The 27,680-nt window shown below is 38.8% G+C and overlaps 1 protein-coding gene across 1 annotated transcript in view; it reads left to right on the top strand.

Annotated features, from left to right (window-relative positions):
• The window catches only part of AQR (aquarius intron-binding spliceosomal factor), a 110,168-nt gene that overhangs the window by 38,963 nt on the left and 43,525 nt on the right, over positions 1–27,680 (top strand). Inside the window, exons 16-23 of the mRNA XM_019518940.1 lie at positions 1,454–1,595; positions 2,467–2,645; positions 6,885–7,052; positions 7,484–7,653; positions 14,714–14,955; positions 17,239–17,385; positions 19,496–19,565; positions 22,450–22,560. Coding sequence (XP_019374485.1) covers positions 1,454–1,595; positions 2,467–2,645; positions 6,885–7,052; positions 7,484–7,653; positions 14,714–14,955; positions 17,239–17,385; positions 19,496–19,565; positions 22,450–22,560 — 1,229 coding nt within the window. The remainder of the gene's footprint in view (positions 1–1,453; positions 1,596–2,466; positions 2,646–6,884; positions 7,053–7,483; positions 7,654–14,713; positions 14,956–17,238; positions 17,386–19,495; positions 19,566–22,449; positions 22,561–27,680) is intronic.

Here is a 27,680-nt window from a genome sequence, read left to right as displayed (position 1 = left end):
GGATATGTGCCAGAATAATTCTCTCAAAAAGCTTACCCAGGATCAAGGTAAGACTAACTGGCCTATAGTTTCCCAGGTTCTCCTTCCTCCCTTTTGAATGTGTCCAGAGTAGGTGCTTTCACCACTTCTGAGGGGAGTCTATTTCAAATTCTTGCTCCAGAGACTACCAGAACTTCTTTGTTTAAATATGGGCAAAGCAAACTTATTTTTTTCTAGCAGCAGATTAGTCACTTTTGTTGACTTCACTTTTTTTCTGAGGGGTAAATGTATCCTTGGAATGGCTTCATAAGGAGAGGGAGGCTGCTGCTGGGGAGTGGACAGCAGCTGTTTCACTGACTTACATGTGTATGAGCCAGTAGCAATACAAGTTAACCAAAATTGCTCCAGCTTTAACCTTGCTTCATCCAGGGTCACATTTGTAGTGATTTAGCTTACTTCTATCCCTATAGGATCCTGTGGTGTGGCCAAGTATCAGCAGACTTACCCCTCCCCTTTTGAAGCTTTTCCTTGTGTATGCTTGTCCATGTCCTGTGGCAGATGCTCAGCATAAAAAACAAAAGTTCAGATGACCATAAATTTGTTCTAATTTTCCATATATAGAATCTAATCTAATTCACCCCTCCCACCACTGCAGGGGGGAGGCAGGTGGTAGGGGGAGGTCATTGCCCTGTGCTTGTGACTGCCTCCCGGCCATCACTGTCCCCTGTCTGCCCCCCTTCTCCCAATCTATGCTCTCCTTGCTTCCATCCCAGCTTCTGCTCTGTGCCTGTAGGCTCCATCCCTGTTCTAGCCTGGGACACTGAGCATGGCCCCAGCCCAGCCCCCATGACAGCCGTGAGCCCCTGGCTTGGGGCTGTGCTCAGTGTCCCAGGCTGCAGTGTGCATGGAGCCTGCTGGCTCAGAGCAAAGATACGGGCTTAGCTTCAGCAAAAGAGGTTAAGCCATAGTGGTTTACCTTATGGTATTTACGGGGATAAAAGCATTCACACATAGGCAGTTGCCTAAGTGCTTTTGGCATATGGTAAAGTCTCATGCTCTTTTGTCTCATGGTAAATTGTAGTTTGGGTGTAGTGATTCAAGGTTTCAGTGATTTCATTATCATTGTATCATTTATCATTGGTATTATGATTGCTTCTGGTGAAAAAATTAAATTGTGGATAATTTGCTACAACAGTGCAAAGATAAGTGCCGTTTATTTTAAGCGCTATAGTTGTGTGCTGATATTCCATCAACAGGAGTAAAATAGTATAGCTAGATCAGTTAAGAAACTAAAAAAAAGGGCTTATACCTGTTCTGTACAGTGTGTCTTTTATTTAAAAAATTTTTTTTCTTTGCTGTGACGTTAGCTCAGTAATGGAGTTGCATGTGGTATTTGTGACTAAATAAAACCAGTACATTTGTTGGGTTAAAAGAAAGAAAATTCTAATCCTTCTAATGCCTCTCTGTCTTGTAGGTTGTCTCGCTCTTCCGAAACTGAATTTACAGTTTTTGACTCTTCATGACTACCTGCTACGGAACTTCAATCTTTTCCGCTTAGAGTCTACTTACGAGATCAGACAGGACATTGAGGATAGTGTCAGCAGGATGAAACCTTGGTAATTTTGGTTAAAACAAATGAAACACCGCCAGTTTTTTGAAAATAAGTAATTGGTGTTGTGTGTTAAAATTTAAAAAAAAAAAGTCACCCCAGTAGTAACTGGCTGATCTGGCTATATGATATACAACAGGAATATTATATAGTGTATGTGTTATAAAATATTTTGTTGCACCAGTTTTGTGTGTAAGATTCTTTTAATTATGTTATGAAAATATGGTTTGGTCCTGTAGGAGGATATACTTGTAAGAGTTTTTGACCACTGTATTTTGAAAAGTATTTCTAGACACATCGTGATAATATTTTTGTTAGTTGCTAATAACAAAATTTCACTACGTTGGAATTGTTCTTAATATTATGCAAATTATCGACAGTTATATGTTGGATTTGGAAAAACACTTGGTATTGATAGAACTGTATTCCCATAAGGTCTATAAAAACATCATCACCGACTTTGTTATGACAGTGGTCAGTGCTTGCGAAAATATTACTTGGATGTCATCATTGTCTTGTTTCCTTCATGAATCAACTACAGCTTTGTATGGAATGGTATCTGTTTCATACCCTGTAGCTTTTCCATTTGTAGTAGTTTCTTTCTGCTTGGGTGATTTTGTTTTTTAAGACATCAGTTCAGAGTTTACCAGTATCCTGACAAGACTAGAAGAATATGCAACTAAAAAGTACATTTGTGTTATTATGTTTTGGTTCTTGTTTACAGGATGCACCAAAATTACTTTAGTGACCTCAAATTCTGATATTCTGTTTTTTATCTTTTAATAACAGGAGCAGATTTTGATATTTAAAATAAAGCAGTTTAAAAAAAATCAGAATGTTTGACTGAATAATGGCTCTAATGTAATGTTACTTTTTAGGCTGTCGGAATATGGAGGTGTTGTGTTCGGTGGATGGGCAAGGATGGCACAACCCATTGTCTCGTTTACTGTCGTAGAAGTGGCAAAGCCCAACATTGGTGAAAACTGGCCTATGCGAGTGAGAGCAGATGTTACAATCAATTTAAATGTCAGAGATAACATCAAAGATGAATGGGAAGGTACTTGTTTTTTTTTCAGCAATAAAGCACTTTTCAATTTGATCTTAAGTATCAGTATTTGAAATAAATATAGTGCTCTCATAATATCTGTACAGTGTTGAATATCCTTGTCCTGTTTTATTTCTATAGCAGTAGCTATACCAGGGTTAGGCCTGGGTTATAGAGTTTAGTTTTAACAGGAGCTTCAGAACTGCTACTATACTCTTTCCCAGCTCAGAGAGCTTCCTCTTGTGTCTTGTCCTGTTTTAAATTCTCATGCAGTCTAAAACCATGAACCCTAGCCTTGAAGGTAGTTATGACATAATTGCTACAAACTTTCCTCCTAATACTCAGAAAAAAAGTTCTGGTTGGTGACTAATGTTTAAATGACTACATTAGGTGAGTGATGTTCTCAATAATGGAGTTGGGCAGTTTGTACGTATTCTTTTATACTGTGATCCATTCCACATGTTGGAAATATCCCATTTTTTTATGGCAGGCTGACAGCCATTATGAGGTCCTCTGTTTGCACTTTCCATCAATCTAAATCATTATGAAGTTTTCAGTAATGTAAATTATCATTAATTAGTAGGTATCCATAACATAAAACATGAAAATGTCAATAAAACTGCCCTGGGATGCGTGAACAGTTGAGATTTGCATCAACAATTTTTTGATCTGTAAAACTGCCCTGTGAGGGGTCAGCAATTGAGATTTGAATCCAGGATTTAAGTGTAAAACTATAGTACCTGAACTAAAAGACCTGCTCTGTTTACTCAGAGTCAGTAGCATACCCAACACTATAAATTTTGCCTTGTCTAGGATTTAAAGGTGCAACGTGTTGGATAATGCACTAGTTTAGGTAAAGTCTAAGTAGCTGAACTTCTAAAGAGAGCCATACTGAATAAGTATGGGTTATATTAAACAAAATGGAAAATATGAAATGAAAGCTGCTCTCTACCTAGGCAGGACAAAAGGATCTCTTCCTCATCAGCCTTTTAATCTTTTATATTCTGGACCATTAATATGTCTTAACCAATTTGGCACCTTCTTAAACTCTACAAAGATGTGCCAGCTACAGTTTCATGCTTTCATCCACTACATTAGTCTCTCACTTTAAAGGGTTGCTTTTGAAAGAACACAGTTAATGTGTTTCCTCCTATGCAGAAACTACCCATTCCCCTTAGCATGTTAGTGTGTTGTTTATCCAACTAGCAGAACTACCATATGAACCACTATTAAGACTGTACATGTTTTCTAGCTGAGTAGGTGGTAGATCAGGCTATAAAAATTGTTCCAGTGGTGCAATACTTCTTTGGGCCTGAACGTTGGGTGACTGCAAATTTGCAACAAGAAAATGATGGCTTTTACAGAGGTGTACTATATTTACTCGGCTCCAGAACAAGGGTTTTTTTTTTTTTTTGACCATTTAACAGGCTGCAAGGACCAGGCCCAAAGGGGGAGGTAGGTAGTAAGAGGCAGGGGACAAGTTGCCTGCCTCTTATTGCTTCTTCTGTTGCCTGTCCCCTGTTATTTTTCCCTTCTTCAGTGGTTGTGGGATGAATTTAAGGCAATCCTTCAATAATTAGATTTGATTCATAGAAAACTATAGCAAATTTATAAATTTTCCATGTGTAGAATCTGTTGGGGGTCATCTTAAATTCAGGGTCATCTTGGATTTGGGTAAATACAGTTGAAATTGTAAATAAGTTATTTTTGAGGCCGCAGGCCTACTGATTTGGATAGGCTCTTTGCCATTATCTCCAAAGCAAATTTGCCCGTATTAAGGGTTGGCAACAGTTCTTGTGTGGCAGGGTTGAAATAACATAGCTCAATCTGAGGTGGGCTGGTGCTTCCCTCTTAGCTGTTACCTATGTATGTGACCCAAACACTACAGGAACCCCCCACTACCAAAATGCAGCTGAATGGATCCAGTGCTGAAATGCTATTCATTGTCTGCCTGGTGAAGCCCAGATAAATCATTTAGCAAGCCAAATCTGGTCTGCATGCCATAGCTTTCTGACCTCTCGCCTATCTCAATATTGTATTGTTGTTTGGATAATTACCATAATGTGTCTGCCACTCCTGGGAATTTTAAATATCTGCCTTTTATTTTCATTTTAAAGAATGCCTTTGTATTTGAGATACTTTGACAAGTTAAAATTGGCGAGTCCATAATTTATTAATAAATCTTACCAATAGAGATGACCAAAGCACTCCATAAATAAGACTTGCGGGATTGTTGACATGACAGCTGCTCAATTGGATATGTCACTGAAGCAAAGTCAAGGTGCTGAATATTTCAGTTACACATACCATTTAAGTTATGATGGAACTCAATTTGTGTAATAAGGGCAATGCTCTGCCTGCTAACAAGAAGAGATCAGACAAAAAGTTGGAAGGATGTTGCACATACTATTGGTGCCCCATTATCAACTGTAGAACACATCTGCTTTATTTTATAATAAATTTGAAGGGTATGTTTTGACTTAAAATCTGTTTTTCTCAGACCAGGCCTTTTGAATATTGGCAATTCCTGAATGCAGCATCATATATCGTATATTTCCCAGTAGAGTTTATAGGCAACAATTTGTTGCTTGGGGAAATAAACCTGAGTTGACCTTGTTGGCAAGCTGCACAGATATTCCTATTCTGGAGACACCTGTTGAATGTGCTGGAGTTGGATAATGTGTTTATCTGTAAAGGCTGTCATGAAGCACGTATGTGAAATTGGACCATGCAGTAGAGTTGTTTGTGTATAGCAATAAAAATAACTTTTAGATTGTGATTGATAGGATTTTAAGTCTCAACTCAGGTTTGGTTATGTAACAGTTTTTTTGTAGTAGTAGTAATATTTCCATATTAGGGCAATTGATGTCAAATGGAGAAAAAAGGGTAGGAATTCTTGTATGGAATAGAAAGCCAACAGCAAGTATGTACACAATAATCAGAATATGAGCCAAGGTATTGTCCAAAAAGCTGGATGTTGGACATATATGTAGAATGTTTGATATTGCTTATATGCAGAAAGTTGTGCAAAAAATAGATAGTTTTCAGGGGGGTACCACGAGCCCATTTTGAATGTTGAGAGAATGTTGTTATAGTTCAAACCTTTCTCTCATGTCCCCCATTTCCCTAGGCTTAATCTTTTCATACTCTTTAGGAAGTTCTCTAATGCTAACTAATATAAAAGTGTGCTGATCCTATAGTTGCTTCCTCTTTTTTTCCTGTCCTCTTTATTAAGTGGTATCTTGCCAGAAAGTCAGATTTACATTTTTTATTTGAACTTTTAAATACAGTTATTTGCTGATTACCTGACAGTCTAGTCTGGTCTGGTCTGGAGTAGTTTTGTAGTAGTTAGATTTCCATCATTCTTGATCTTTTCCCACTTGTCCCACAGTTTGTGATTAAGTAAAAATAACAATTATATGAATATAATGTGTCCATAGAAACTTTAAAGTACATTTATGGGAAGTTTATAATCCTAGCGGTGTTTGTAGCTGTAGTGTTTTGTTTATGTAATTATTAATTCTATTAATTAAATTATTTGATGATTAACAAGGAATTGTAAATGTTAATGTATTTAAATGTAAATATACATCTGTCTTACAGGGAGCTGTATTAAACTTCCACATTAGTTATTATTCTTAATGTCTGTAGCCCCATGGCTGCACGGCTGTTTAAATTGCAAAATAAGAAAATAGTTCATCTCTGGGATTAACATACATATTTGTTAACATTTATATTGGGAAGGTCATAAGATCACAGAGATCAGCAGCTGCCAATAAGAATGAAGGGCAGGGATTCTTATTTTGCTCCTGATTTAGCAAGGCACACATGTGCCTAAATTTTAAGTATGTGAGTAGTCTCAGTAGCCGAAGTATACTAATGGGCTTTAAATTAAATAAATCCCTTAAGCATTCTGCTGAATCAGGGTCTAGCAGGAGAATTTACTGCATCACATCACCCCATTTTTTCCCTTATTTTTATAGTATTTTATGAGTGTCTTTTTATATAATTCTGCATAAGCTAAGGATTATTCCAGTAAGTAGAAAAGACAACTGATTCTGGACCCTCTGTAAGTAAGGCACATGCCTTAAAACAGCATGCTCTAAATACTGAACAGATGTCACTCCTGATCTTACTTGAAAGTCAAAAAGCGGGGGCAGGGGTTTCCTGTTTTATAATATTCCAGTTGCTTGTAAATGAACCAACGCAGCAAATATTAGTGAATAAACCAAGTACTGTATTTTCAATCAGGTCTCCGTAAACATGACGTTTGTTTTTTGATTACGGTTCGTCCCACACAACCTTATGGCACAAAATTTGATCGAAGGCGACCCTTTGTGGAGCAAATTGGCCTAGTGTATGTCAGGGGATGTGAAATCCAAGGCATGTTGGATGATAAAGGCCGCGTCATTGAAGAAGGTAGGATGATGCTTTATTGTTTTTTTTGATAGACAAAGTATTTATTTTGAGAGGTAGCTAATGACTTCTCTCATGTTTTAACTGAAAAATACTACAATATTAACATTATTAATAATTTAAAAAAATATTACCATGCTCAAAAAATCCTTTGTGTATGTCTTTGGAAAAAATGAGGCATTTTTTTCAGATGGTATAAATCATTATAGTTCCATAGTCCACAGTGTTTTCTTTCCGTTAAAATAAAATGGACGTGTTTGTAAAACATTTTTAGACATAATGTGAAAGCATGCCAGTAAACTAATTGTGATGTCTTCTAAAGATTCACAGAAATCATCTGCACACTATGAATTTATCCAATTCAATGCTGATTTACTCTTAATTTGCTTTCAGCATGATTTCTTTCTTTTATCTGATTCCCATTTCTTTTTCAGGGCCTGAACCCAAACCAAGACTTAAAGGAGACTCTAGAACTTACAGAGTGTTTCTAGATCCTAATCAGTATCAGCAGGACATGACAAATACAATTCAAAATAGAACAGAAGATGTCTATGAGACATTTAATATAATCATGAGGAGAAAGCCAAAAGAGAACAACTTTAAGGTAAGTCACCATACAGTTATTCTTTAGGATAATAGTTATCCAAATGCGTTAACAGTTCTTGAAACCTACAGGCTTGATTTTTACTGAGGGTGACCTTTTTCAGTGGACAAAAAATGGTTGGATTTAATTTCTCCAATAAACTACTATCATTAAAACAAAATCTTTGAAGACCTTTATTTGGAAATAAAGTCCTTAAACATACACAGTTTGGACAGTTAGAGATTTGTTTTCAGCTGTCACTTGAGACATCTTGGCAGGTTTAAGTTTGAACAAGATTATCTCTTTAGATAATATTATAACGAGTGCTGTGAATTGTTTAGTTGTGTATTACTGCTTATCCTGCTACATTTTTAAGATTTTTTTAATCTAAAGCTACAATTCACAAAACGTAGTAATGCACATTGGCTCCACTAAGAGAATAACATAGGAGCAAACATCAGCATTCAACAAATTCAGTAGACACGGGATATTTTTAAGTTTTATGTTTTTGCTTCTTTAAGTAGCGTCATGTTTTAGTGTTTCTCTTAATTGGTATGTTGCTTGTTGCTTCTCATTTAATTAGTTTGATAAGCAATTTAATAAGTAATCTTTCTCAGACTTCAGAGCTTTTCTGTGCACATATTTACATTTACCTAAAGACTAGTTGCAAACAGGTTTCTGATGATAAATATTGTGGTCACAGAGAGAGTGCATTTAGAGAAAAATAGTCTGAAAACAGTACACATTTTTATGGGCTCCTCTCCTTTCTCTTCTCTGTATCTGTTCTGCATCCTCATTTTAAATTCTTTTGCAGTCTCAGAAAGGTAGACATGCATTATGTCCATTTATTGAGTGGGTATAGCAATGCATCTCTTCCTGGAACAAATTGCACTTCTTGTAGAATAGCTTCTTACTTGTTTGATGGGGCCCACATGGGGAGATGCAGTAACTAAATCAAGTAATTTTGTTTTGTGATTGGAGGAAGGTGGGGATGAGGACAATACTCTTTTCTGTCCACATCAGCATAGGAACAGTTATTGTCATGCATAGTTTAATTATTAATTCATTGTTGTTGGTATTCTTTGTAGAATTACTAAAGGAGCCCCCATACACTTGATATTATTTAGAGTCTTCAGTAGCTAACAAGAGTTTGTATTTTGAAAGTCATTAGGATCAGGGACCGCTAAATTTTGAGTAATCCAGATGTTTTCAAATTTAAAGCACAGCATTGATTTTTCATCTTGCATTAGAATAAGAGCATTTTACCCTGTTATGTCTCTAAATGCTTTTGTTCAGTGTTCTTTTATGTTCTACAGTCTTGGCAAAAGAACAGACGATGCAATTTTTTTTCTCTTTAGATAATATTATAATGAGTGCTATGAATTAATTAGTTATGTATTGCTGCTTATCCTGAGTAGCTATACCTGCATTTTTATCAGCATTTCATTTGAGATAACAGTTTTAGTATAGAGTTTTTCAGGGAGCTTGATCATTTCATGTTACTCCTGTTACACTGTTTCAAATTTTTAGATGGGCCTTAAAATAAATCTTCTGTCTAAAAAACATTCAGATTAGCAGCCTTTAACTTTTGGGCATACTTCATGATAATTTTATGCTAATGGAAACTGTTTTAAATCTAACTTTCAGCAACTGAGCCACTAGTACAAATTGCTGGAAGCTCCATAATACCTATTTGGTCATACCTCATTTTTTTCTGTCTTCTTTTAAGGTTACTTTTGTGTAGAGCAAAAGGGAGAGAGAATTCTTAAGGATCTATAGTTTGTAAGATCACTTAGTAGGCCTCTGCCATATGTTACATGTGTTATGCAGTTACCTAGTTAATTGTGCAGTTAATTTAGACCAGTTATATGTGCATATTAACTAACACATCTTAAAACAGTCCAACCAACTATCGAGTTAGAGCTGGAAAAGATGTAATAACTTTTATGGCTGGTTTCTATCCAGCTTTAATTTGCATGTATAGCAAGGTATGCCCCCACAGCTACACCATACATTGCTGCAGCTGGAAGTTTTCGCTGCTGACAGGACTCCCAGGCACAGCACCATCCCTTGGGTGCTGAGACTGGGAGTCTGGTCAGCTGCAGGACTCGCAGCTGTGGGAGCTTGGTACTAGTATGTCAGTGCAGGGAGAGCCCAGGATCACAGTCCTGCACTGGCAAGGATGTTTGGTGCTGGATCCATCTGATGCTGGATCCCACAATCATGCCTCTTGCTGTGGGTGGCGTGGCAGGGGGTGCAATTGTGTGGATTGTGCATCAGATTATATCACACCTTTACCTGAACATCTAGAGGAGGGGACCTTAATGTTGTATAAGCTCAATAACAGCTAACTGGCTACTGCTGCTCCTTGGTAGTTTGAAGATTAGTTCTTATTATAAACTGGATATTTGAAAGTCTGACTAAGCAAAAAATAAAACCAGAAAGTTGTTGTTTAAAGACCATCCTGTTGAAAAGTAGGTCATTGCTGACTGACTTTTGATTCTGTTAGTTGGGTATTTCCAAAGAAATCTGTTAGATGTATTTATATTCAAGCAATCCAAAGCTGAGTAAAATTTAAATTTTAATAGGGGGTCTTTGTAATGTGTTCTGTGAAGTTACATGAGGAATAAGACACAGGATCCTTTTTGCCTTTCCCCATAGGACACAGGTGTGCGTTTGATATAAAGTAATGACTTTGCACGTTGGTCAGTTCAGGACAATCTAGTGCTATCTGGGAATAACTGAATATAGCAGCAGTCTTTTATTTTACCATTTTTCTTGTTAAAATCCTAGAAAATTCATTAATTGCATTTAAGGAATGTTGAGTGTAAAAGTGCATAAAAGTTTAAAAAAAAAAAAAAAAAAAAAAAAAATCATAAAGAAGGTATAGCTGGAAGGAACCCCTAAAGGTCATCTAGTCCAACCCTCTGTCTGAGGCAGGATCACCCCTCTCCAAACCATCCCGTACAAATCCTTGTGTAATCTATTACTAACTACATAGGCAACAGTGTAACACAACTACAATACATAGCATCCTACCCTGACACAGGTAGAGCAAAGCAACAGTGGTGGTCAATGTCCTGCTGCTGCAAGGTTTGTTAAAGTACCCTGAACAGATTCAAGTAAGGCCATGTGCCTCACTACAGAGGAAGGCAAAATCCCTCATAGTCTATATCAACATGACCATAGGGTAAAATTTCTTCATTACCAATCACCAAATTTTACCCTTAGAAGAGGAGCAATGAAAAGCCAATTTGTAATGCCGTCGATTTTCTTTATATCAGTACCAGTCCAATATCGGACTGTTGTATTGGTGCACCTCCAAATAGAATTTCTCTAGGAAAGGGCACAAGGGCAGGGTGGATAAAAATCAATAATTTAAAAAAAAAAATTTTAGTTCATTGTATTTTTTTTATTTTTTAAGATGCTTTTAAAAAATATATATATATAGATAGTGTATGATTAGAAGTTATAATCCCTAGTCCATGATGACATCTTTGAGCTTTAACACATTTTAAATGAAAACTATTTGAGACAATATATTCATGTAATCTTTTTAGAAAAGTTCTATAAATAGGTCACAGCAGGCCATGGACTATTTTAGGGGTGCAATCTGATAGAATTTGCAGAGATTCCTTTATAGATTAGTAAAGATTAAATAAAACCCAGTGGGACTTAGTGCTCAGTCTAGAAGATTCCATTAAGCATCTCTGTGATGCTTAGTTTCAGTTCTCAAACTTTGGATTTGTGTCTCCAGAGATACCATCCTTGTTAACAGCAGTATATGGAGATGAGGTAACAGACCTGATTACCTACCCATCAGCCCTCTTTTCTGCAAGTTTGTGTACACAGAGTGAAGCCCTTACTTCTCTCTGAAAGTGCAAAGTTTCAAGAAGTTAAATGCATAGAGAGTTATTGGGGTGGAGTAGATCTGGGCAAGGGGGAGGAGTCTGGAGATAAATATAAAGGGGGAGGGGCAGTAGAAACAAAAGAGAAACATTTTGAGCAGAATACTCGAAGTCTTGAAGGATAAGGTTCTGAGTATAGCATCTTCATTGTTTTGAAATCTAGTGAGGGAATGGTATGGTAGAAGGGAAGCAGACTTGCCAGGCCATAGAAGAGAGAAGAAATCAAAGATGAGAAGTAATCTAGAAAAAAGTGAAGAAAGCCCCCAAGCTAATAACTTATTGCTGCAGTGCTCATTTGATGTCCTCCTAATACAGCGTGGCAAAAATATCCCTCAAGTATCCATAATTAATCTAGTGACTTGGAGATTAATTCACCTACCAGTGACTTCAAAGTATCTGTTTCAGTTAGCTTTGTTAAATAAAATAACCAAATCATAATTCAGTTTTCTGATGTAGCTGCAAAATTAATCTGAAAAAAAAAAAAAAATCACTGCTTTAAAATGAATAGTGTGTACCTTTTAAAAATGAAACCCACATCTGTCTCAGAGTTGTAAATGCTATGTATTAAAGTTATATCAGACAACAAGAATGCACTTTTTGTAGAAAACAATGATTAAATCAAGTCTTCCTGACCAGTGATTTTAAGTCATGGTTTGAAGCATGATCAATCAATTTGATATAAATCAAATCCACACTGAACAAGGGGATGAGGTAGTTGTACAGTCATAAAATCATAGAAGTAGGGTTGGAAGGGACCTTGTAGATCTTCAAGTCTGACCCCCTGCCAGGGCAGGAGAAAAAACTGGGCTCAAATGATCCAAGCCAGGTAGGCATCAAGCCTTCTCTTAAAGACTCCCAGGGCAGGAGCCAGCACCACTTCCCTTGCAAGTTGGTTCCAGATCCTAGCCGCCCTGACAGTGAAGTAGTTCTTACGAATGTCTAATCTAAACCTACTCTCCAACAACTTGTGACTGTTATTCCTTGTTATGCCAGGGGGCACTAGGGGAAACAAGGTCTCTCCCAAACCCTTCTGGTCCCCCCTAGTGAGTTTATAGATAGTCACCAGGTCCCTGCTCAGCCTTCTCTTGTGAAGGCTGAACAGGTTCAGGTCCCGCAGTCTCTCATTGTAGGGTCTGCCCTGTAGTCCCTGGATCATGCAGGTGGTCCCCAGATCATGCTGGGGACCACCAGTCCTTGAGTCTGGGTGGGTTAGGGGAGAGCAAAAAAGGGGACAGGCCTTTGGAGAAAGGCAGGAGTTCCTGAGGGTCAGATCAGCTAAGACTGAAGAAAACTAGCTGCAAGAGAGAGAAACTCCGTGGGATGCTGGATACCCTCGACCTAGAGCAAGGATCAGCAACATTTTATGGTGGCAAGCCACTGCCACTGTTGTGTCTTATACCTGGTTATAATGCAGCACAGGAAATCTCCAGACTACAATACAGTGTAGTGCAGGCTGGATCCAGATCACAGGCCATTGGTTGCTGATGCCTGGCCTAGAGGACTGCGACCCAGTGTAAAAAAAAAGAAATGTGCGTGTGTGTGCGCACACACACATTCGAGTGTACAAGGAATTGAAGCAGGGAATGGCATGTAGGTGGATGTTAACTAGGTCTGAGTACCATTGGTGGTATGTACAGTAAAGATTACTTGTTTTAGAAATGCTTCTTTCAAAGCCTGTGTCTGGTTTACTGGTCATTTTGACTATCAACCCTTGAGGTAAACAGTGTCTACAAAGCGGAAGCTCTGGGAAAGGTTTTGCTTAAGCAAGAGAGTCTGAGTCTCAGGGCATGGGCCAGTGATTGGCACTGTTTTTGGTCAGGGTGCCAAAAGCACCTGCAACCTTGATTTGTAATATCTTGCATATCAGGGGTGGATGGTAGGGGAGCCATGAGGGGCTTGATTTTTGTTGTGGCAGCGTAGCCCCAGTCCCTTCCCCACTGAATGCCTTTGCATGCCCCTTGGCACCTGTGCCGAGGGTTGCCTGCCCCAGCCTAGGCAGTTAGATCGAAAGGTTTTGCTTTCAGAAGGAGGTTTTAAACAAGGAATTTGTACCCAAGGTTGTATCTAGGAAGTTAAAAGGTAATGTCTGGGTGTGGTTCAGACACACAAAAGCTTAAGAGGACATGAATCTAGTATGTGCAGCCCAAACACAGCAGCTTTGTGAGCATCTAGCAAAGAGAGCTTGATTAGGGCTGTGATGACAGTTTCATTTAAAACTCAGTTTTCATTGTAAAAGTAATCCACTCTTGCTTTCTGTAGCAGGTTGCCGCCTCAGAGCCTTTTCAGCCAGGCTTTTGCCCCTTCGCAGAGCATTTCTTAAGCCTCGGTAATATGCTGTCTTTAAACCTGCTGACTCCTGTGGCCTAGAGTATCTCTCAGCATGCCCCAGTAATACTGAATCTTTTGACAAAATTAAGCAAGTAAATGAAAAACCTTATTGTCCTGAACACTAAGAGTGGTCTGTTGTGGCTTCAGCCTTCCTCCCACAGGCTTGCTCTCCTTGTAGCCGTGAAGTCTCTGTTCTTTCTCTGGTTCTGCCTGCTGGGGTTTTCGATTCCCAGCAAGCCATGTCTTCATTAGCCTTCCCACTGCAGCCCATCAGCCAGGCTAGCTGCCTTCTCTTCAGGGGACAGGCCACTCTATTACACATTCGCTATTTGTTGCTGGCTTACAGCATGTACCTCAAAATAACTTGTGTGTATTTTTGCTCCCAACATCATCACCCACTGCACGTATTCTGAACTAAGACTTAACTGCCAGTTCTGCTGATGATGCCTGAGGCAGAACAAGGCATCACTTGCCTTTCTGTTGATACAGTATCGTTTCTCTGTATTGTTAAGTGAAAAAGTGGTTTTATCAGTAAATTTACTAAGCAATGCTTAGATATTTTTCTGGTAGCTTAATTGATAATGTTGTTTGGTGTTCGGGAAATGCAGCCTGTTGTTTGATTTGGGTTAAATTGACTCTTACTAATTGGATAGTGCAGTAGTTAGACTGTTTAACAAACCATCACTACTTAAGCAGAACAGTGTAATGAGTGAATATAGCAACTGTTTCTGTCTGCCCAAACACCTGTCATTAGAGGCATAGTGCCTTTGAAATGCACAGTAATTCATTCCATTAATAAATATGTCACTTTTACTGATTTGATTTTTCTGTTTTCTAACTTTCAGGCTGTTCTGGAGACTATTAGGAATCTGATGAACACAGATTGTGTGGTTCCTCATTGGCTGCATGATATTATCCTAGGATATGGAGACCCAAGCAGCGCTCATTATTCAAAAATGCCAAATCAGATTGCATCTCTGGATTTTAATGACACATTTCTCTCCATTGATCATTTAAAGGCTAGTTTTCCTGGCTATAATATTAAAGTAACAGTTGACAATCCGGCTCTGCAGATACCGCCTTTCAGGTGACACATTTGGTTTCAGAGACGGTCTTTAACAGCTCGTTCTTTAGTGAATCTGTCAAAACTAATCAATGAAATTGGTCCTATAAAACTAAAGTATAATCAGCTTAGTTCAGTGAATGAAGTATACTCTTTTGCCCAAGAAGTTTCTATCAGTATTGTAATATGTGTGTTACAGTGGAAAATATAGGCCGTAACGAAGGTTAGGAGAATCCATTTAAATGTATATGAAAATGTTGTCCCTGACAGAAGTAGATGCTAGTCCACAAAAGATAACACCATGAATAGTTGGGGCTCTAATCAAGTATATACACAGTTTGTGTGTGTGCACATGTAGGTGTGCGCACGTGGGGGTGTTGAATGGATATATATAATATATGTTTTTTGGTGTGCATATACGATATGCACATCAATGTTTGTTACATACAAAGTAGCATCTACTTCTAGGTGGCTTGCAGCTTGGTTACCAGGAATTAGTTAATTTTCTTATATGGTATGGCTAGAGTAATTTAATGAAACTTGGGTTTGAGCAAACTTTTCATAGTGAATGAGACAAGAAGCCAAAAACTAAAAAGGCAGGGGTAGCTGAAATCCTAAAAGGTATTGTAAAAAATAAATAAATAACATAAGTAAAAGGATATACCTGACAACTGTTAACCGAAGCTGATAATGATTCTTCACTTCTTCATCCTTCACCACTGGATAGCAGTGATGAACTTATGAGACTTGACTGATAGGGTCCAGAGGGTCTCCTCTGGAGTCTCAGACCCTGGACCTCAGGCTCCCTGGACCTTGCCAGGTAGACCAGTGAGGAGGCAGGTGGGTGAACTGTGGGAATCCTGCCTGTTTTCCCTCAAAAGTTCATCAAAATAGAACCATTTCTGTGAGGGACAAAATTCTGATGAAAAGATACTGCAAATTTTTCAATCCATTCTGGTCATGGTACAAGTGAGAGGAATGATCTGTTCATGGACATTTCATAGTGAGTGTGTAACCTGGAAGAAGGCACCAATGCTACACCATAATCACTACTCTGATAGTGCCTATGGACACGATTATGCAATACAACAAATAAGTAGTCCATGGCTCAAAGAACTGAAGTATAAAATAAGAAGCAAAGTTGTGGGAAGGGGGATTAGGTGCCCTGGTATAACACAGGGATGATCTCTTTGCGAGAAGCTAGTATATACAACTACGCAGTGATGTGCATGATGAATATGTAGGTTCCTCCCAGTAAATTTCAGGATGTTTTGAAACCTTTGTTTTAATAGGAAACAACTGTTAAATATTCCTGGTCCTTAACAGATTAACTTCACGGCTAGTTACAGATGTATTCTTCATACAGAGAGAGGCTAAAGGCATATTATTTTATCACAGATGTCGCATTTGATTTGGATAGCCCTTGCCACAAAAAAGAAATCCCTTCATTTTAATTTTTTTCCCCTATTAAATTTACTAAAGCATACTTAGTGATGTGATAAAACCTTCTCTGTGTGATCTTGTAATGCAATATGAAATAGATTTGGAAATACAGAGTCTCCGGATCGTGAGGTCATTAAAAATGATGGAGATGATCTGAAAAGGGAATGTGTAAAATTGGTGATAAATTCGCGCTTTTAGCGCAAACAGGACAGCCAGTGTTACTTCTGTCTGTATAGTGGTAGTTGTCATAACTTGTTTCCATCTGCCTCTCTCCTAATTTCTCTTTTTCCTTTCTGTTGCCCTTGTTGTTCCAAACTCACCTTCCTGTTTTGTAGTCTTCCTTCTTGAACTCTTTATGTCAGCGGTGTCACCCCCCACCCCATGGGCCATATCTAAGGCTGTAGCTTTCCCACAGCAGCTGACAGACATCCCCAGCAGGACTCTGTGTCCTGGATTTTGGTGGTGTGCCCCCTCCCTGTGTTTCCCACTCTCAAATTCCTGGCACCTTTGGGTGCCTTATGGGACAGACTACACTGCTTTGCAGGCTCCTCACAAGCCATAAGTTTGACACCCATGCTCTACCTTATCCCATCCACGATGTCTAGAACACTTATTTGCCAGATATACTGCTTTGTCTTTAATCTTGTCTATGTTATGCCTCAAAGCCAACATCTTCAGGCAGTCCTTTATGTTCTTTTCCTCATCATTAATTTGCACCTTATCTCTCCTGAATTGTTTTCCTGTCTTCAGGGTTAGTGTGACATACATGTTATGTTATTCTAGAGACATTTAATACAAATTTTCAAAGACAATTATATTTCCTTCTGAATGAATTGAAGCATATATCACAAACATATGTTTCAGGATAACTTTCCCAGTAAGAGGTGGCAAAGGAAAGAAGAGGAAAGAGGAGGATGGGAATGAAGATAAAACTGAAGAAGCTAAAACCTTAGTTGTTGAACCTCATATTATTCCTAACAGGGGACCATATCCATATAACCAGCCAAAACGGTAATAGTCTTGTAATTTTGCCTGTACTAACGTGGAACAATCCGTAACTGAGTTATAATTTTCATTTGGTTATGCGGTTATATTCTCCCTTTTACATATAGAAGAAATATTTCTATTTCACATATAAACTAAACGTTTAGAGCAAAGATTTAGTGTAACAGTATTTACTGAAAAAACTACAACTAGGCGTATCAAAGTATGATGGAAATACGGGTCCTGATATTTGGTCATTGCATATACAGTGTAGAAAAGTCAGTTTAGTATTATGTGCTCCTGCTCAATATTGATTTTTAACTAAAATGTTTACTGTAAATGGTAAACTAGTAAGCTATGAATAAAAGGATAATCAAAGGTTTTTTTTAACATTATGTAGAATGTTTATTTCTTTTACATAAACAAATAAGACTGAAGATAAGAAAATTCAAGCCTGAAAAGGCCTAGAGACCATTAAAAGTTGAATATGTAGTTGGTAGTATTGTACCTGTCCCTAGCCACAACTCCTACAGGGACATGCATACAAGGTTTCTTGCATCTAGGTAGAAGAGAAAACAGATCTAGGCTCAAGTAAAGGCTTAGGAAGAAACATCACTTCTAAGGTTACTGACAGATCTTTAAATTAAAGGTGTGGTGGAATCAAGTCCACAATCCCAACAATCATGCCTGCTGCCATGTCACAGATAAATGGCAGGATGTGTGATTTTGAGATTGGGGATCAGATCCCAATCACATTGTGCTTGCTGGTGCAGGGAGATCATGTCTTATTGGGCTCCCCTTGCATGGTGAGTTGAAAGCTGGGTTTCTGACAATCACCTCATTTTCAGCTATCTCTGGGACCACACCAGGACTCAAACAGGCTCCCTGTGTGGTCCCTGGAGCTGGATAATGGTCAGGTAATCCTCAGCAGGATCAGGGCCACACCAGGGCTCTGATCAGTTGATTGTTGGCTGGGACCACACCAGGGATAATTGAAGACCCTGGCGTGTTCCTAACCCTGCTGCACGTTCAGTTTAAGGCCCAATGAAAACCAGCTGCAAAAATATTACACATTTTTTGTGTAATATTTTTGTGGCTGGTTTCCCTTTTGTGGTGCCATTAATTCCCTGAACAGGTGGCTTGGTTACTTCTAAAGATGGATTAACAGCCTAATTATGCCTTAAGTGTGATGTCTGCCAGGGACCTAACAGACAGCAGGCCTGAGGAAAGAGATGCCATAAGGAGACAGAAGCCACCTGGGAGAAAATTCTAATTTGGAGAGAGCTGGGTCATTTTGAAGATAAGAATTGAGGTGAAATGCCGAAGCATTTTTCCTTTGTTAATAAAGCTAGCCCAAGGCAAAGGCATTGGAACCGAGCAGTTCTAGAACATGATTTCACCTGCAGCTTGGTATATTATTCCTCCAGTTTACAAGCACAAACAATTGTCGCTAACTAGTTGGATGTTTCCCACTTTTAAAAATTGTATCTGGGGTGGGGATTTGTAATAATTAATTTACGTTGTTTCTTGCCTTCAAACATTATTTTGCTGAAATAAACAACTATAGTACTCCAGTACAGCAATTTACCTTACCTTAATGCTTTATCAATTGTACTTCCTGATACGCTTAGAGTACCTAATGATTAAAGACCTGATCTAGTAAAGTGCTTGGTATACGCTTAATTTTAAGTGTGGGAGTAGTCTCATTGACTTCAAAAGGACTTATTCATGTTTAATTTTAAACTACAACTACAAGAGGCTGGATGCCTACCTGGCTGGACTCGTTTGAGTCCCGTTTCTCTTTTTGGGGTTTTTTGTTGTTCTCCCGCCCTGGCGGGGGGTCGGGCTAGAAGATCTACTAGGTCCCTTCTGACCCTTAATCTATGAATCTATGAATCTGTTTTGACTGGGCTTATACAACTGGGAGTATGGTAAAAACGTTTTAAGTCATAAGTTTGAATGTGTCTTCTTTACATAATTCGAAGACTGAGTCAATTGGCATAAATAATCAGAGGACAGATATTCTTGGAGGAATATATAGCATTTTCATTTAAATGTAACTTATTACCTTTTGTAATATGAATTATTTTGCATTATTATTCTGCGTCTTTATGATATGTATTTTGTTTCGCTACAGAAATACTATTCCATTTACCCACACTCAGATTGAGGCTATACGTGCAGGAATGCAACCTGGGCTGACTATGGTAGGGATTATAATAATGATTTAAGAAGTTTTACTGTATATTTTTGTTTAATGCTCTGGTTAATTTTAGGGCAGATTCTGTGAAGTATTGGTAACAACTTTTTTTCTGACTTCAGTGTTTACCCTTGTTTCAGGCCCAAGGTGATTTCACTTTTGTATGTTTGTAGATTTGTTTTTTTGTTTTTGTTTTTTGTTTAAACTCCTTAAAGCTAAAGAAGATGCAAATCAAAGCCAACACCATTTATTTGCTTCAGTGTAAACTGTTGAACAGTATTTTACAAGGCTCACAAATACATTTCTGCCTCTTCAAATATGTGTCCTCATTAAGTATGGTCTATCCTATAAAATAATTACTCAGTAGAATATTTTTTGATACTCATGATGGTTTTACAAGGAGGAAGGACTCTAGGTATCAGCACTTGTGTCCTGGCTTTTGAAATTAGGCCTTTTACCACAGTGATTTCTTTGTAGTCCTTCCACTTTCCTTTTTATGTATCACTTTCCACTCAATCTCTAGCAGATGAATGACTTTTGGCTTTTCCCCTCCTTTATGTAAGTTTTGTTAAGACTGTCTGCAGTAGTTCTTCACCTGGATAGATGAATTGGAATCAAAGAAGCTGCTCATGAATAAAGGCTGTAGGATTTGTTGACCAGCTTTTGGGAGTTCGTTTGTTTTGCAGTAAAATTTATCAGAACCTTCTGAATGATGGATTTTATCTGCAATACCCAAGCATTTCTCTTGAAATGAAAGGGCACGTTTTCCATGTCAGACAGGTTTTGGGCCACAGTAAAAATGTACCAGTGATAAAAGTGATTAAAAATTACTTAGTTAATAATGTCTTTTTTGAAACAACCCCACTGATGTGAACTGCTGCTGGGTTTTAAATAATTACAGTGTTTGGCTAAGAATACCAACACTTATGTATAGGAGTCTCCTTTCATACCAGTATTCCTAACTTGTCAGCAGGAAAGAAGATTGGAAATTAAAATCTTTATTCCTATTTTGTAATATATAATCAACGCATGAAATACTAGGGAGGGGAACTCTAGGTGATGTAGGTCTTTGTTTTAATCTTGTTTTTCAATAAAGTACTATGTGTTGTTAATTAATATCATTTGATCTTTGAATCAATAAGAATAACTTCCCAATATAAATACAATGTATTTTGAAGCACCATCTGCATTTCTCTTGGAGGACTTTTAGGGATAAATTACTAGTGCTTAAACTTAGTTCCAAGAGTCTATTAGTAGAGAAATAGTAAGTATATGAAAAGTCAGGCTTTGGTGGTATTTTTCTAGTAACTTATTTTCAATAGAAAATACTTTTTCTTTCATTTTGAAGAGCAGTCTGCTTTAATTAAAAAAGTCATTTTTAAATGTCATATTCTTTTTAAAGGCAGTTCTCTTTCAGTTTTGTTTTGATTTGGTCCATGAGGCATTTTTAATAATTGTTTGGGCTATCTGTTCCCAGCTCAGACCTATGTTTTCATTCCAAATATTATAAGATAAGATGCTGAAGTGAGGAAGGGTAGTTCACACTAAAAGCTTTTCTACATTCCTCCCAATTACAGTCGTTTCAGTAAAATATATCACCCACCTTGCCTTGCATTTTTTCTGGATCATCGTGGCTATAACATCACCTCAATTCTGCCATAAATTAACATGAGCTTTAGTGTAGTGCATTATGTACATGCCAGGGAGAAGATCCCACTGTCTTTGCATGAGAGAGGTCCAATCTATCAGTAGGACTGCTTGCGTCATTCACAACGAGCATGACTTGGCTACTAATTTTACATTTCTGTCATACCTTGATCTGCTCAATTTGGGGCTTCTTATTTTCAAAAGATGTAAGTATGCATTTGGCTACAATACTTAGAATTTGTTGAAACGCCTTATATGAATACGAGGTTGCATTTTATACATTAAATTGAGAGGGCATTAGTTTTCATATATATGGGAAAATGTTATTTCATTGGCTCCTCAATACAAATAAGTGTTCAGTCTCTACGCTGGATGGAATTTAGTCAGAAACTTGATCTAGAATATCCCTGAAATCATCTATCTTCAGTTGAAAGGTAGTATTTCTCAACTGCATTGAGTTCAGATAAATAGAGTAAATTAAGGTATTGAGGATGGCTATAAGTATAAGAATCTGAGCAGATGGATCACTGAATTACTTTTAAATATATGTCCTTCAAGAATGGTGATGTTTGTGTATACTGCAGCTGTATTACATACATGGATAATTGAAGGACATTATTATAGACTCATAAAATGTGCATGAATAAAAAGCCCAAATTCAGAGTACTGCATTTATAATAATCAGTATGCAGTTTGGAGTGTCATGCTTCTATGATTCAGAGCTCTTAATTTGAGGAATAAAAACTTTTTGTTAGTCAGTGCAGTCTCATCAATCTCAGCTATTATCACTAGAACTAGTGATACAGTTCTCAGGGTCCTAGTGTAAGTTTGAAAGGGCAGGCCCCATTGAACTAGTTCTTAATGTATGGGTCTGCCCTCTTCATCCTTTTTCAACTTCTGCAAAGCTTGTTGCCTTTGGATTTCAAAATGGAGAATTAGGGAATGATGAGGTGTGGTCCTATTGCAAAGGACAGTACGAGGCTAAGTCCTTCTTTACTATGGACATGTATATAATAACTGATCCATTTTACAGTTGGCAGGTAAGAAATACCTTTTGCATTGTTAAGTGACAGTGCTTGTAATTTAGCTTCCAAAGTTGATGTGTTGCCTTCAAAAGAAAGATGCTTCTTGGCAAACTGTTTTTTTTCTGCCCTATCCATAACTCTTTAATTTTCCCAACTGGTTATTAGTGGCCAGTGGAGTGAATTGTGACGTTCTTTACACATTCTGTTTTCATTTTATAGGTAGTGGGTCCACCTGGTACAGGCAAAACTGATGTGGCTGTGCAGATCATATCCAATCTCTATCATAATTTCCCTGAACAAAGGACCCTTATAGTTACACATTCCAACCAGGTAACTAAACAGATTTTCTATTTTACCTTTCTGTACTGATCTATTTTTGTTTCAGAGTTTAATGTAAATAACTTCAGTGTTATAGTCAGGTACATTAGATGGGTCTGAGTAGGTTTGTGTCGGGTTTAAGTCCAGCTTTGGAATTGAGAAGAAATGAATATGAGATGAAAACTAAAATTTGACATTAATTCCAAAGTATCTTTATCAGTTAGGTTTTCTTTACAGGGCATTTAATGGTAAGATGTAGAAATATACCATTATTTGCTTATATCCAAGCATGAATCCCACTGCAAGTGCATGTGCATACCAAAGAAACAAACTTTTTCTTTACTGGCAGCATCTCTTTGGCTCTATGAATGTGATTGCTGCCTCCTTGGGTATGTCCAGATGAGTGTGCACATGCATTTCCCCAGGGATAAATAGCAGTGGTACATAGTTGGGTACGCGGACTGTGTCGCACGGCAAGCACCTGGGCTGGCCCCAGCAGCCTTACCTGGGGTCCTGGAGACCTCCTGGGGCTCCAGCAGCAGCAATCTGGCATGTGGAGCCTGGCTGGCAGCTGGAGTGTGGCTCTAGCTGGCCAGGCTTCAGTTTTCGGCAGTGCATGCTGCTGCCACGTGTGCAGCCCTGTTTTTTTCTGTCATGGGTGTCCTGCCCAGCCCCATCCCCTGCCCAGCCCAGCCTCCTGGCACTTTAAAAAGCCTGCACTCACTGGCTGTAGCAGCAGCGATAAGGGTCTCTGAGGGCTCATGGCAGAGCCCTCCCGTGCAATGGGGAGCAGCAGGGATCATCTCCTCCCCCGACAACCGCTTGGCACCTGTGCGGCAGCTGCCCCATGGCAGGGGATGGGGCCAAGCAGGGCAGCCGTGGGGGCTTTTCCCGCGGCTCCCCCCACCTGGGGAGAGGCAGGCATAGCCAGAGGAGTCACAGGAGAACCTGCAGCTGCCCTGCTGTGCCTGCCTGTCCCCGGCCGATCCGAATCTCCAAATCGGCGCCAAATCTCTATTTCTGATTCGGCCCTATTCTGGTATCACGTTGACCTGTGCCCCCGTATCTAATTTAAGTTACCATTAGTCCATTGGTGTCCATGATAATTGTCCAATACTCAGAAGAGTGAAATTCTTCTTACATTGTGCCCGTGATGAATTCTTCCTCTTTCTAGTTGCATAGATCATACTCCTGCTGTTTCTTGTGTGGTGCATCCTGCTCCTTTTTGCAAACTCTTGCAAAATGATCCAATCTTTACCAAGTGTTTACCAATGCAGGGCATTGTATGGATTTGTGGTAACCCCCTCAGCATTTGCAGCTGACCATTGTTTCTTCAAGCAATTCTCTTTGGCCTCCACTTGCCTATTTTGTAGTGAGGTCCTTTCTGTATTGTTTGTATGTTACCTTAGGTTTTTGCAGTCTTGTAATCCTGTCTAGTTCAGCTTCTTCTGTCTTTTCCTCCAGTGTCTACAGCCTGGCATTTGTTATCTCAGCCAGTTGGCACATTCTAACTTCCTTTTCCAAATTAAATTCAGGCTCCCTACCAGTCTTTTTCCTGAGTTATCCCTTATACCTAATACTATTTGGTCTCTGGTCGTGGGCTCTTTTAGGTCTCCAAAGTTGCATACCTGGCTTAGCAGTCTGAGGTCTTTGTCAGAGTCCTTCATTGTCTCACATTCTTTCTGCTGTCTCGTGGAAATTATACTGTTCAAAGGTTTCATTTTGTTTAGGTATACCATATTCCTCAAATCATTTATTACTGTGTCATAGGTTTTCTGTTCTGCTTCTGACAGTTGTAGGCTATTATAAAGAGGCAGAGCTTCTGAGCATGCTATATTAAAATATATACATGTGTGGGTGTGTATATATCTTGAGTGAATTTCTTTCCCTGTAGCTCCACTGGCCATAATATATGGTGAAGCTCTGCTTAAATTTCTTACAGTTTTCTTCTGCATTGCTATACAGCTTTAATTAATTTGGGAATCCTATTTTTCTATCTTTCTTTGCACCCTACTTCTGGTACCATATGTGGTTTGATCAAAAAGTTCTAAGACTTGATGTTCGGGGTATTGTTCATCAGGAATTTGTACCGAGTGGTCAAACAATCAATCAGGCCTTTTATAGAGAGGTTTTGATTCGATTGAGGGATAAAGTTAGAAGAAACCTCTGCGAGCTGTGTGAAAATGGTCGATGGTTTCTGCACCATGACAATGCTCCTTCACACACTGCTGTCTCCATTCAAGAATTTTTGGCTGAAAAAAACATTCTTGTGATACCACCCTCCATATTCACCTGACCTTGCCTCATGTGATTTTTCTTCTGTTCCCAAAAATCAAAATGAAGCTGAAAGGAAGGAGATTTGATGACATTCCAACCATCCATAAGAATGTGAAAGTGGAACTCAAAAAACTCACAGTTGAAGACTTCCAGCATTGCTTCCGAAAGTGGCAGGAAGGTTGGGACAACCAATATCATCTGGGGGAGATTACTTTGAAGGGGACAGCTCATAAAAATGTTGTTTGTACACTATTTTTTAAAAATAAAGGCTAAGTCTTAGAACTTTTTGATCACCCCTCGTATGTAGTTCTCAAAAGACCAAGGAATTAAGTTTATAGAATGATAAAACTTGAGGGGTTTTTTTGTTTGTCTTGTTTTTTCACAGTGGCCTCTTAGCCTGTTGATCTACTGTGCACTCCCCTTTTCCCAGGCTAGTGTAACAAATTATACCTAACACTCTTAAGGGTATCCATGAAGTAGAGTTTCCATCCATGGAGGTTTTCAGGATCCTGGTAGACAGAGCCTTGGCTGGGATCATATAGTTAGGGGTGGTCCTGCTTTGAGCAGGGGATTGGACTACATGACCTACTGAGGTCCCTTCCAACCCTATTTTTCTATGATTTTCTTTTCTGTGAATGGGGACAGTGATTTGAATCACAGAATTGAATCACTGTCCTCCAAATCGACCAAATCTGAGATGAAGACTTCCCTATTTGCACAGGCCTAGAAGTTAACTTGTCCGTTAGGAATATCTTTTAGAATATTTTTGCACTGTTAGTGTTCTGTCAACCTGGCAGACTGTTTAAGATCATAAAAGGCGAAGTTGATACTGAAGAAATACCTTTTGCTGACATTGGTGTTTCATGTCATTACTAAGATCACAGTTTTAGTTTCAAAGCAAACAGAGTCAAATATCAAAGCACAAAGACCCCTGAGGAACCCCACTTGATACCTCCCCCCCCCCAACTAGACATTGAGCTATTGATAACTATGCATTGAGTGTGATGTTCCAGTCAGTTAGGTATCCATTTTTCAGTACTTTAATCTAGTTGGTATTTCCTTAGTGTATTAATGAGAATGTCCAGTGTCAAAAGCCTTGGTGAAGTAGAAGTATATATCATACCTACTTCTCTCCCCCATCCAAATAACCTGTTACTTTGTCACAGAAGAAAATCAGGTTGGCCAGGCATGATTTGTTTTGGGTGAATGCATGCCAGGTGTTCTTAAAATCATCCCTTTGTCCTGTAGGTGCTTCAGAATGTGTTTTGTGATCTTCCCAGGTATCTAGGTCAAGTTGATTAGTCCATAATTCCTAGGATCCTTCTTCTCTGTCTTAAAAATGGGGACTCTGTCATTTTCCAATCATTTGTGACTTCCATGAGTTCTCAAAGAATATAGCTAATGGCTCCCAAATTACCTCATCCAATTCCTGGGGTACAGCCTATCTAGCCCTGCCGACTTTAAAGCATCTAGTGTCTTTTTAAAATAAATCCTAACCCATTCTACTGCTCTGGGCTGTTTGTCTCCTTTCCTGTCTTTGCTGCCTACGAACTCATCACCTGGTAGTTGCCCTTATAAAGGGAAAAATAATAATTAAAAAAAAAAGGCATTAAGTAGTTCAGCTTTCTCTACATCATTAATAACCAAATTGCCTTTTACATTCGGTAAGGGACCTGTGGTTTCTTTGGTTTTCCTCTTACCTTTGATATACTTGTAGAATCCCTTATTATTGCCTTCTAGATCCCTTGCCTCGCCAGCTGCATCACAAACTGTGCCGTGGCCTTTCTTCTTTTCCCCCTATATGCCTGTGCAATACTCTTATTCTCTTCCTTAGTACTATGACCAGGTTTCCAATTTTTATAGGATTCTTTTTTTGAGTTTCAGCTCAGTTGACGAGATTGCTGTCTAGGCAGGCAGGCCTTACGTTGCACTTCCCATTCTTCTGTTACATTGGGATACCTTTCTCCTGCACCCATTAAAGGGCCTCCTTAAAATATAACCAACTCTCCTGGACTCCTTTTTCCCACGGTCTTGCCTCCTAGGACATCCTGTCCACCAGTTTCCTGAGTTTTGTTAAAGTAAGATTTCCTGAAGTTCAGTGTTTTTATTCTGCTGTTCCCCTTCCTTCCCTTAGGATCTTGAACGCTATCATTTTATGGTTGCTGTCACCCAAGTTACCTTTCTTGTTCACATTCTCAACCAATTCCTCCCTGTTTATGAGCTGCAAGTCGAGTTGAGCTTCCTTCCCCTCTAGTTGGTGTTTCTACCATCTAGATCAAAAAGTTATCCCTAACACTCTCCAAGCATTTGCTGAACTTCTGTACCGCTGTATTTCCCTCCTAGCGGATGTCCCAGTAATTAAAGGCTTCCAAGCTCTGCATGGCATTGAGATAGGGAGATGGAACAGACTGGTTCCCTTGACTTAGCTGGAACTGGCCGCAGTAGTGAATATAAAGCATCTTTCTTTTGTATTGATCAGGGATTTTCTATGCCAGGATATTCACTAGGATCGATATGTACCACACTATGATACTAGTCTTTATCATAGTAATGAGAGAGGCTTATTCATCAATTCCACTCCTACAGGAGGTGTATTCATCCTTGCAATGTAGTTTTGCATCTTTTAGCAGAGAGCAGGCCCCTTTTTGAGGTATGTGTATGATTTCTTCAAAAGACTTAATATCCCAACCACTGGTGGACTTTCAAGACCAATTAGACCAGTCAGTAGCCTGCAAGTCATCTGTACACATATGGGATGTTACCAGAGTTGTTCTGAGAGTACTTTGAGTTTTTTCCACAGACCCTGACAAGCTAGTCCTTACCCCCAAGGAGGAAGTCCCATCCCATTCCTACTC

Source organism: Gavialis gangeticus, unplaced genomic scaffold (assembly GCF_001723915.1).
Source record: "Gavialis gangeticus isolate Ggan-Ray unplaced genomic scaffold, GavGan_comp1, whole genome shotgun sequence".
In the NCBI taxonomy this organism is placed as follows: domain Eukaryota; kingdom Metazoa; phylum Chordata; order Crocodylia; family Gavialidae; genus Gavialis; species Gavialis gangeticus.
Note: the sequence above shows the minus strand (reverse complement) of the source record. Positions and strands in the feature narration are given on the sequence as shown.